This window comes from Mesoplodon mirus (genome assembly GCF_964341445.2).
Source record: "Mesoplodon mirus genome assembly, chromosome: 3".
Classification (NCBI taxonomy): domain Eukaryota; kingdom Metazoa; phylum Chordata; class Mammalia; order Artiodactyla; family Ziphiidae; genus Mesoplodon; species Mesoplodon mirus.
In genome coordinates, this window is record NC_138978.1 from 37,971,814 (window position 1) to 37,984,292 (window position 12,479).

The 12,479-nt window shown below is 36.9% G+C and overlaps 1 protein-coding gene across 1 annotated transcript in view; it reads left to right on the forward strand.

Moving 5' to 3' along the window:
* The first annotated feature begins 3,902 nt into the window (after positions 1-3,902).
* The window catches only part of CCDC30 (coiled-coil domain containing 30), a 129,640-nt gene continuing 121,063 nt past the window's right edge, over positions 3,903-12,479 (forward strand). Inside the window, exons 1-2 of the mRNA XM_082614037.1 lie at positions 3,903-4,026; positions 11,058-11,147. Of these exons, the coding sequence (XP_082470163.1) occupies positions 3,928-4,026; positions 11,058-11,147 (189 nt within the window). The 5' untranslated portion in view covers positions 3,903-3,927. The remainder of the gene's footprint in view (positions 4,027-11,057; positions 11,148-12,479) is intronic.

Here is a 12,479-nt window from a genome sequence, read left to right on the forward strand (position 1 = left end):
AAGAGAAGCCACCACAATGAGAAGCCTGTGCACCACAACGAAGAATAGCCCCCGCTCTCGGCAGCTAGAGAAAGCCTGCGTGCAGCAACCAAGACCCAACACAGCCATAAATAAATAAATAAATAAATTTATAAAAAAGAAAGAAAAGTACTTGTAATGTTTTAGGTGTATTTTCTGCCTGTCTTTTTAAGGTATGCATTCTGAAATATTCTCAAATGTGTGTGAGAGATTACAGAGTGGTGATTTTCTTTAATGTCGATTACAGCACTTACCACACTATGTCCTAACTACCTGTGTCAGCTCTTTTGGGGCAGAGATCTCATTCTAGTCTTCCTCATTTCTGTGTTTTTGGCAGCACCGGTCTCGTAAAGTACCTAGCATGTTAAGGGCTCAGGAAATGTTTATTAAGTGCTCCAAAGCTACAAGGGAAAATACAGATAGGACCCCTTTAGAATACTGTATTTGTTTAACTCCATAAATTAGATATTATTATGATATATGGTCAATGATTATTTACATTTGCCACACATTTATGATTTTCTTTGCTGAGCATTTTTCCTTGCATCTCAGATATCCCATTTGAGATCATTTTCCTTTTTTCATTTTAGAACTTCCTTTCATAATGGTCTGTTGATAGAAGGTTTTTCTGTATTTTGAATCTCAGGTGCAGAGAAAATTGAGCTAATCACAGGACATAATTCATATGTACTACACTCGGGTTTCATTTTTTTCCCCTTTTTTATTATCCATTGGATAATTGAGTTTTCTTCTTCTGATTTAAAAGCTTGCATCCTAGTTTTGTTCATATGGTGGTTGCATTTTAAGAGTTTTAAAAATTTCTTCTGACATTTTTACTTATTCTCGGCAGCAGGGTTTTTCAGGGCTCTAATCTGCCATACTGTAAGAAGCAGAAGCTACTCTATGCCCTGCTCCTAACATAAATTAGCTCATGAAGGATTGGGAAGTAGGGGAGTGATGTCACTATAATGTGGAAGTTCACATGTAATTTTCCCCAGCGTGTTAATGTTTTGGGCCCACCAGCAAGCCTTGGAGTTTATACATAAAGCCCGTTCATCCCATGTTCCTCTTCTGGGCTGTTTGGCCACATGTTTTGTCTTGGAAGTGCTTATTGCAAAGGTATTTCTAATCTTTTGCATTTTGCCTTTGTTTCCAACTCTGCAGACTCAGCTCCTTCGTTAGCTCACCTTTACAGTAAACCTGATTTTTTAAAAGAAGACAGAGTCCTATATTTGCTATAGTATTCCTCTATTTTTTTAGGAATTTGACACATCTGTTTAAATCTACCAGTATAATATTAGGATTGTCAGTGTTTTTTATAGCACTCTAGCTACACAATGACAAAGGTTTTGAGTGCCCTATGCCAACCTTTTTTCCATAAGCTCCATTATTTTTAGAGAGCAGTTTTGCGAAATACAAGTTTACTTGTTTGTTTTAGGAACACATACCTCAATCACATCAGAAATGCTTCTATAATTAAAGGATGTCTTTTGAAGGTGGAGCTAACATGATTTGGTAATGGATTTCATATTGGGTGGGAGAAAAGGAGAGAAATCACTGGTGACCCAAAGCTTTTTGGCCTGAGCAGTTGAAATATTGGAGTTCCTAACTACTCAGATGGGGGATACCATGGGAGGTCCTATTTGGGGAAGACAGTAAAGAGTTTGCTTTTGGACATCTACATTGGATGTGAATATTAGACATCCAAGTGGAAAGGTCAAGTAGGCAATTTTGTATATGTTTGGAACGCATTGTGAACTAGAGATGTAAATTTGGGAGTCATCAGCATATACCAAATACTTGAAGCCTTAGGACTGTAGGAGGTAACCTAGGGAGTAAAAAGAAGAAGATTCAGAGCTGGGCCCTAGGTCATTCCAGTGTTTAGAGGTTGGAAAGGTAAGAAATCAGCAAAGGAGTCTGAGAAGGAGTGGCATGAAAGGTAGCAGGAAACCTAGCAGAGTGTGGTGTCCCATAAGAGAAATGATGAAAATGTTTTAAGAAAAGGAAGGGAACAGTTGGGTCAAATACCATTGATAGGCTATGTGGAGTGAGGACAGGTAATTGACCATTGGATTTGGTCACATGGGGGTCATTGTGACTTCGAGGAGAGCTGTTTCTGTGGAATGGTGGATATGAAAGCCATTGGAGTGAATTCAGGAAAGAATGGTAGGAGAAGGGGAGGGGACATAGCTGTGGTTGATCCTTTCTTTTCTTTTTTTTTTTTTGATCCTTTCTTGAAGTTGTGCTGCAAAGAGGAATGAAGACATGGTGGAGGAGCTGGAGGGTGTTATGAGTTTGAAGGAAAACTTTTGTAGTTTTCATCACTGTTGTTTTTAATGGGAGATGTTATACCATGTCTCTAAAATGATTAGTTGGGAAGAAAGCTCCATGAGGCAATAGAGATGAGTCAGCTGCAGTTTTATCTTTGAGAGGAGAGGGAATGGGATCCAGTGTACAAAGGGGGGAGGGGGGCGGGGGTGGTGCTGGCCTTAGGAGCCAAGGGTAGTTTGTTACATCTCACAAGAGGGAAGAGTATGGGGGAGCTGGCAGATTTGGTAGGGGAGCTTGTGGAAACTCTCTTCAGAGTGCTTCTCTTTTCTCGGTGAAATAAGAAGTAGGGTATTCGGGCTTCCCTGGTGGCGCACTGGTTGAGAGTCCGTCTGCCGATGCAGGGGACACGGGTTCGTGCCCCGGTCTGGGAAGATCCCACATGCCATGGAGCGGCTGGGCCCCTGAGCCATGGCCACTGAGCCTGCGCGTCCAGAGCCTGTGCTCTGCAATGGGAGAGGCCACAACAGTGAGAGGCCCGCGTACCGAAAAAAAAAAAAAAAAACAAGTAGGGTATTCAGGTGAGAGTGAGGATGGGGAAAGAGGTATTAGAGATATGATGAGGGAGAGGGATGAAACAAGCAGGGGGATGTAGGAGGATTGCTGGGCAGCAGTAAGGGCTCACTTGAGGTTAGTAGTCGTGAGATTGAAATGAAACCAGTCAGCACTTACCTGTGCAGTTTTCTGTAGCCACATCCAGCTTCTGGAGTGTGCTGGCGAAGAGCTGGATTTAAACAGGTTGGAGTTTTGTCACCAAGTATAATGGAAGGAAAGAGGGTCAAGAGAGTTGTGAATGTTTTCAAGGGAGTGATTGTAATGATGGACTATAGAATCTCAGCTGGGTAAGTGAGAACAGGAATGGGATAAGGAACACTGAAAAGTGTTTAAAGTCAATGGATGATAGTTTCCAGTATGGTCAAAACTTATTGAAATTGAGCTGCTAGTACATAAGAAGGGGTGATTGGAGGATAAGATGTTTGAAATTGAAGCTAGGGAGGAGTTACAGAAACGATAGAGGCTAATGACCAGGTCTAGGGAATTACTGTGGAGTAGGTGGCTGAGTGGGGTGGAGGACTAGATCTCTGGAAGTTAGCTGGTAAAGGAACTGAAACCCAGGGGACTGGGATAATCATCTACCTGAATGTTGAAATCATCGAGACTTTTGGCAGGATTAGTTGAGTGACTGTGGACAAGTTTCTTGGTTTTTGGTGCCTGAGCCCTCATTTCTTAAAAAGGAAAAATCATGGTTCCTACCTCACTGGGTTGTTGTAAAGATTAAATAAGATAGATTTATCTCAAATGCTTAGTACAATACCTGCCACATAGTAAGCACTCACTAAAACAACAATACACTTTAAAGTTATGCAAGAACAAATTTTAAACTTCTGCAAATAGTAAGAAAATCTACTGCTTTTGAGAACCTTTTCCCACTACTTTTTAGTTATTTGCCTGCATTTCTTTTAACAATTTTGTTTCTGGTGTTTCTTCCTAACAGAAGTGCAAATAAAGGAGGTCGAAATCTTGTATCAAGAAGGCTTGTCTGAAATAGCTCTGAGCAGCCCTAGTGAACAGATTGCACTCATGGAAAGAAGTACATTCTTGAGGAAACTGGAACGAGGGGATCCCAAACCAGAATCACAAAGATGTCTGAGCAGTAACCTACAGAAAGAATTTCCCCAGGTATTCAAAATTAACTGGGTAATTGAGTAAGAGACAGGCTAGTTGAAAAATGCATTTGTTCATTTACCCATTCATACATTAAACTATCAGGAAGCCAGTTTTGATAGCACTTAAGAATATAGGCTTTGGGTTTAAATGGACCTCCTCTACCACTTGTTAGCAGTATGTCCTTGAACAAGTTGCTTAACTTTTGTGAGCCTCAATTTCCTCATCTATAAAATCTGGGAGCAACTGAACTACTCCACAAGGTGACCATGAAAATGAAATAATATGCGTAAAGCTCTAGAATAGTACCTCACATGTTAATTAGCATTATTGTTATTATTTATTGAGAACTTACCATGTGCCAGGCTTTGTGCTAGTGGATGTAGGAACAAGGTCAAATTAGAAATAATTTGGACTTGCAAGGAACTTACAAGCTAATGAAGGAAAGAAATAAACCAGTGGTTATAATTCAGTGTGGAAAGCTCTGTGATAAAGTGAAAACTCAGGGGAGGGGCTGAGTCAGGATGGGTAGAAAAGGCTTCCAGCAGAGGTAATGTTGAGTACCATTTTGAAAGCTGAGTAAGTGCTAGCTGGATGAAGAAGGTGGGAAAGGCATTTCTGGCAGAGGAAACAAAGTATAATACATACTGGTTCATGTGAGTCAATGCTTAGAAATGTGCCTGGAGATATTTTCAGAAACCACTTCATGGTGAGACTCATATGCTAAGCTAGAGGGTTTGGAATCAGCACCCAGCAGTGTTCCTGGAGCACACGGGAGGCATAAAAATATTTTGAATGTACAAATGACTAACTGTTCTGGAGAGTCACTAAATGATTTTAAGAGGAGAGTAACATGACCTGATTTGTGTTTTAGAAAAATCACTCTGGTCACAGTAGAGGGGTGGATTGGATAGGGACCAGATTGGAAGCCGGGATTTCAGGGGATGTTAACTAATAATTAATTAAAGAATGAGAACCAAAAACAAGGCTCAGAGTGTAATACAGAAGGGAAGAAGGAGTTATGAAGGAGATGGAATCTATAAAACAAATTGGACACTGTGGAGGTGAAGTCTGGGATGACCCTAAGGCTATCTACCCAGTCACTACTAAGTCATAGTTTTACCACTAATGGAGAGAAAGAATTAAAACAGATACTACAAAGGGTTTTTGTTATTATAAAATGTAATTCATAAAATATCTGTCATATTCCCAGTTATATTTTGTTTAAGCTAATGTTGTAATTTACCTGAGCATAAAGTAATCAGTAGAGTCACTTTTTTGTAGAAATTGACAAGCCAATTCAAAAATTGATAAGGAAATGCAAAGGAACTAGAATAGCCAAAACAACTTTGAAAAAGAAGAACTAGTTGAAAGATACACACTTCCTGCTTTCAAGACTTACCACAAAACTGCAGTAATCAAGAAAGTGCAGTATTGGTATAAAGGCAGATATATAGATCAATGGAACAGAATAAGGAGTCTAGAAATAGACCCACACCTACATGGTAAATTGATTTTCAACACAGGTGCCAAGGTAATTTAATGGGGAAAAGATACACTTTTCAACAAACAATGCTGGCACAATTGGATAGACATATGCAAAAAAACAAAAAAGAAAAACAAAACCCTCAACTCTATTGAGGTTCCCTTCCCCACTGGTAAAGGAGGGAGTCCCTACCCTAAATACTATGAGATAGCCAAATACATGACACCCAACATTGAACAGAGATGTGATTGATAGTTTATTAGTCAGATAGACTCACAGGCCAGGGAGGACACTGCCTGTCATGCAGGGCCACAGGGGTTGTACTCTGTGAATGGAGTGAACCCATAGGGGCCATGGGAGACAGACTTTGTATTACCAATAGGATGAGGTGCCCCCTAGTTCTCATGGGAGGATATGACTGGCTTGTTTAAAAAATTCCATGGGTTGACAGTTAAATGGCAGCCATTAGGCTGAGGACTGGATAAAATATAGCTGTTCTGACTGATAAGGGCACTAGCTGTGTTGAGAATCTTTCCCGTTGGATAGGGGCATATCTGGCAAAAGCAGGGGAATTCATGCTTAGGCTTTTGGTGCACTGTGAGTTACAAGGGTGTCAAGGTAACATGAAATTTTAGGCCTTACAATACATTTATCCTATATCATATACAAAAATTAACTCAAAATAGTTCATAGATCATGTAGGAGATAAAATTTACAGAAGAAAATCTTAGTGACCTTGGGTTTGGCAAGATTTTTATAAGACAGGAAAAGAAAAAAATTGGACTTCATAAAAGTTCAGAACATTTGCTCTTCAAAAGACAAAAATAAAAGAGCAAGCCACAGACAGGGAGATAATTTTTAAAAAAATATATCCAACAAAAGCTTTGTATCTAAATATATAAATAAATCTTAAAACTCAATAATAATAACACATTTAACCCAACTAAAAACTGGTCAAAAGACTTAAAAAGTGACTGCACTGAAGAACATATACAAATGGTAAATAAACACATGAAAAGATGCTTAACTTCATTTATTATTAGGAAAACACAGAAATTACAATGAAGTAATTTATTATGAGGTAACTATTAATGTATCAATGAATGGCTAAAATTTAAGACTAACCATATCGAGTGTTGGTGACAATGTGGAGCAACTGGAATTCCCTTATCCTACTGATGGGAATATAAAATGATACAGCCACTTTTGGAAACTAGTTTAGCATTGACTTAAAAAGTCAAACATATACTTATCACATAACCCTGCCATTCCACTCCTAGGAATATACCCAAGAGAAATGAAGGAATGTGCCCACATAAAGACATACATGTTACAGCAACTTTAATTGTAGTAGCCCTAAACTAGAATCAACTCAAATGTTCATCAAAAGGTAAATGTATAGATCCATAAAATGGAATATTACTTGGTAATAAAAAAGAATAAATATACAAAACAGATAAATTTCAAAATAATAATCTAAGTGAAATAAGCCAGACCAAAAAGAGTACATAGTCTATGATTCCATTTGTGTAAAATAGTAGAAAATGCAAACTAATATATAGTAACAGAAACAGATCAGTTGTTGCCTGGGGACAGTGTTAGGGGAGGAATGAATTATAAAGAAATGTAGGAAACTTTTAAGGGTGATGAATATTTTCATTATCTTTATTGTGGTATTGGTTTCATGGATGGATACATGTAAAAAAATATGTACACTGTAAATATGTGCAGTTATTATATATCAGTTATACCTTTAAAAAGATTTTTTAAAAAGATTTTTCAAAGATCTTATTATGAAATATAACCTGTTAAAATTTCATTGCCTCCCTAGGTGTGTGTGTGTGTATATATATATATTTTTTAATTAATTTATTTATTTATTATTTTTGGCTGAGTTGGGTCTTCATCGCTGCATGTGGGCTTTCTCTAGTTGTGGCGAGTGGGGGCTACTCTTCATTGTGGTGTGCGGGCTTCTCATTGCGGTGGCTTCTCTTGTTAAGGAACACAGGCTCTAGGGGCATGGGCTTCAGTAGTTGTGGCACATGGGCTTCATTGCTCTGCAGCATGTGGGATCTCCCTGGACCAGGCCTCGAACCTGTGTCCCCTGCATTGGCAGGCATATTCTTAGCCACTGTGCCACCAGGGAAGTCCCCGTAGGTATATTTTAATAGGCCAATACTGAATCAACCTGTGCATAAAGTAGGCAAGAGAGTCATTCCAACCAAAGTGAGGCCACGTAAAGTGACACGGAAGTTGAAGAATTTTGCAAGACCTCATCTATACACTAATTAATTTTACCTAACATTTGTTTTTTGGGGTTTTCTGACTTAATACAGGCACATAGTAGAAACAGATTCAAGCAGTATAAAATTGAATGAAAAATGAGTTTTCTCACCCCAAATCCTCAGTTCCATACTCCTAAACTACCACTGCTGACAATTTTTTATTTATCTTTCCAGAAAATTTTCATCCTCTTAAAATACAAATTATGTTCCATTGTGCATATTGTTTTCACTTTCTGTATTAGTGTATATAGATTTGCCTTAGTCTGTTTGACAACATATATTCTTTTGAATGGATGTATCAAAATTTATTTAATTTCTTTATTGTTGCATGGGGCAGAGGACAAAGGGATGACATTTAATGCCAAGAATAACCAAAGATTTAAAAAAACACATTTTATTATGGAATATAGCAGCATATATGCAGAAAAATGATAAAACTTAAAAAATACAGTTTGACAGATAGTTATGGAACAAACACCCATGTAACCACTGGTCCTGTGAGGAATACAACATTGCCAAATTCCTAGAAGCTTCCTTTTCTGATCACAACCCCCTTCCTCCCCACAAAGGTGTGCATCCCTAAGTAACATATATAGTAGTTTAGTTTTGTCTGTTTTTGAACATTACATACAAGGAATCAACTTTGGGAATTGCTTTTTTGTAAAACATTATGTTTGTATTATTTATTTTTAATTAGCTTGTCATTACTATGTATCATTCCATTGTGTGAATATATGGCATGAGACTATCCATTCTAAGTTGTTTTGGGTTGTTTCCAATTTATATCTATTATGAATGTAATATAATCTGTCAGTTATGCTGCTATGAATATTCTTATATATGTGCATGCACTTGTGTAGGGTATATACCTAGGAGTAGATTTAGGGAGTTATAGAGTATGTAGATCTTCAGCTTTACCAGATAATGTCAAACTGTCTCCTTAAGTAGTGGTACCAGTTTATACTGGCACCAGTAAATAGTGTATGAGAGTGCTTTTGTTCCTCATCAACACTTGATGTTGTCAGACTTTTAAATTTTTGCTAAACTACTGCGTGCATAATGATATCTCATGTTGGTTTTAATTAGCATTTCCCTGATTACTAGTGAACTTAATATGATTATCTGTCATTTGGATTTCCCATTTTATTAGTGTTTATTCAGGTCTTTTGTCCACTTAAAAACTGAGTTGTCTTTTTCTTACTGATTTATAGGAATTCCCTATGTTCTGGTTTCAAGTCTTTTATTGATTATGTGTATCACAAATACTTTTTTCCCACTTTGTGGTTTGTCTTTTTAATATTCTTAATAATGTCTTTTAATGAATAGAAGTTCTTAAATTTAATGTAGTTCAATTTATCAATCATTTGTCTTATGGCTAGTGTTTTTCTGTCTTGTTTAAGAAATCCTTGCTTTCTGGGATTTTCATTTTTGCTTTTATTGAATCTATAAATCAATTTAAGAGGAATTGACTATCTTAAATTATTGATATCATTTGTGATCATGGACTATCTCTCCATTTATTTTTTAATGTATATAAATAAAGTTTTATAATTTTCCCTACAAAATCTTGCACTTTTTTTTTTTTTTTTTTTTTTTTTCTTTTTGCGGTATGCGGGCCTCTCACTGTTGTGGCCTCTCCCGTTGCGGAGCACAGGCTCCGGATGCGCAGGCCCAGCGGCCATGGCTCACGGGCCCAGCTGCTCCGCGGCATATGGGATCCTCCCAGACCGGGGCACGAACCCGTATCCCCTGCATCGGCAGGCGGACTCTCAACCACTGCGCCACCAGGGAGGCCCTTGCACTTTTTAAAATATTTATTGCTAGGTACTTCATATTTTTGGGTGCTATTAATAGTAAATGCTATATTTATTAAGAATTTAATTTTCTAATGATTGCTAGTATTAAAAGTATAATTATTTTTATATATTGACTATACCTACCAATGTTGCTAAAATTTCTCATTTATCTTAATAATTTATTTGAAGATTTAAAATTTTTTCTACCTGTACAGTCCTATCTGGGAATAATGATACTTTTGTTTCTTCCTTTCCAATTTGATTCCTTTTAATTCTTTTATTTACCTTACTATACTGGCTAGGATCTCTAGTATTTTCTTGAATAGGAGACATACTTGTCTAGTTAATGATATTAGAGAAAAAGTATTCAGTGGTATGATGTTTGATTAAGGGTTTTTTTTTTAATGATACCCTTTGTCAGGTTAAGAAAGTTCTCTTTTATTCCTAGTTTGTTAAGAGCTTTTATTAGGAATTAATGTTGAGTTTATAAAATGTTTTTTCTATACCCATTGAGATAATAAAGTAATTTAGAAATTTCATCTGTTAATGTGAGAATTTCATTGATTAATTTTTCTAATGTTAAACCTATCTTGAGTTCCTGGGATAAATCCAACTTGTTCATGATTTGTTATCCTTTCTAAGTATTATAGATTAGTTTGATAAAATTTCATTTATGTTTTTGCATCTATGTTTATGAGTGAGGTTGCCCTGTGATTTTTCTTTTTGTATTATCGTTGTCAGGCTTTAATATCAAGGTCTGGCTAGCCAGTGTTAGCCCACCTTTTTTTCATTATTGCCTCCATAATGACACTTTTTAAAGTTTCTTTTGTTTTGTTTGTTTGTTTAATTTATTTTATTTTTGGCTGTGTTGGGTCTTCGTTGCTGTGCTTGGGCTTTTCTCTAGTTGTGGTGAGCGGGGGCTACTCTTCGTTGCAGTGCACAGGCTTCTCATTGCAGTGGCTTCTCTTGTTGCGAAGCACGGGCTCTAGGCGCACAGACTCAGTAGTTGTGGCTTGTGGGCTCTAGAGAGCAGGCTCAGTAGTTGTGGTGCACGGGCTTAGTTGCTCCACAGCATGTGGGATCTTCCCAGACCAGGGCTCGAACCTGTGTCCCCTGAATTGGCAGGCGGATTCTTAACCACTACGCCACCAGAGAAACCCAATAATGGCACTTCTTAGATAATTTTTTCTATCACTCTCCCATGAAATTTTAATGGCACTGATATAAAGTAATTCTATTTTTGTACTGTAGGCATCTGCACTTTGTACTTGAAACGGTAAGATTTTTCTCCCCCTAAAAATCAGTTTGCACTCCCTTGGGGGCAATATTGTCTCATTGAGAATGCATGGTCTCATCTCATAAAATAGATTGGACTGTGCTCCCTCTTTTTTTACATGATTGTTTTTTTAAATTTAAATGACATTTTTATTCATGAAGCTGATTGATGTAATTTTCATTCACCTCTTAATATTAACTTAGGAGAAATTTGAACAAACTCACCATCCTCTGCAAAGGGAACATCAGAAACATCAAGAACTTGTGCATCAGTCTAAAAAAAGTCTGAGTGAGGTAAGAAAAAATTATAATCTTTTACTTAATAACAGTAGCTAGTTACAAGTTAGCTTTTACCTTGGAAGTATTTTGTTTGAATATATTAAAATGTACAAATCCATGCCAAAACATATCAGTTGTGCATAAGAGTATTATAAACACATCACAAAAATTTGGGAAGAAGAAAAAAGTCAATCACCCATTTAACACAATAGCTGATTTTTATTGAATGTATCAAAACTCAAACAATCGATGTGTGTTACGTCCTTTGAAAAACCACCTTGGGACAGTACACACTTCTTCCCAAACACGTTTGGAGCTTCTTTTGGGGCGGAGTCCTTTAGACTGTATGGCACATTATTTTACATATAATTAATTCTGTTTGTGGAAATTATTTTTTGATCTGGGGAAATGTTATTAAGAGCTACATCCACTGAATAAAGCATATACAGAGAATTTAACAATGGGAAGTAACCCAAGATAAATATATATGGATGAGGGCTTCCCTGGTGGCGCAGTGGTTGAGAGTCCGCCTGCTGATACAGGGGACACAGGTTCGTGCCCCGGTCTGGGAAGATCCCACATGCTGCAGAGAGGTTGGGCCCGTGAGCCATGGCCGCTGAGCCTGCGCGTCCGGAGCCTGTGCTCCGCAACGGGAGAGGCCACAACAGTGAGAGGCCCGTGTATGGCAAAAACAACAACAACAACAACAAAATATATATATATATGGATGAAACTGTATATCCATCATAGTATTATTTTCAATAGCAAAAATTGGAAACTGCCAGAATGTTGAAATGATTATATAAATTATCTGCACCCACTGGAACATTGTATAGCCTTTAAAAATAATCATTACAAAATCTGTACAGCAATATAGAAAAATGTTCCTCATATAATGTTAAATGAAAAAGCCAGACAGAAACGTGTATATAGATTGGTATTATGACTATGTAAAAAATGTACATAAGTAAAAAATACTGCAAGGAAAGATACCAGTAAGCTAAAAATAGTTTTGTTATGTAGATGGTATTGGTTATTTTCTTATTTTTTAGAAAAATTTTTGTAATGATTATATTCATATAAAATAAATACATGTCTTGGGGATCAAAAGCAAAATATCATTGAGGTTGAATTTCTTACTTAGTTTTTAAAATGCTTGGAAAATAATTATAGGAAAGGAGCTCTAAACATGATTTGAGCCTTAATTGTGTACATACCTTGAAATTAAATGAAATACCTTATGTAAAGGCATAAGTATTTAATCACCATATAAATGAGGAGTATTTTCACTCTCTTTGGCCAGATGATAATTTTTATGATTAAATTTCTATTATATAACCATAATCT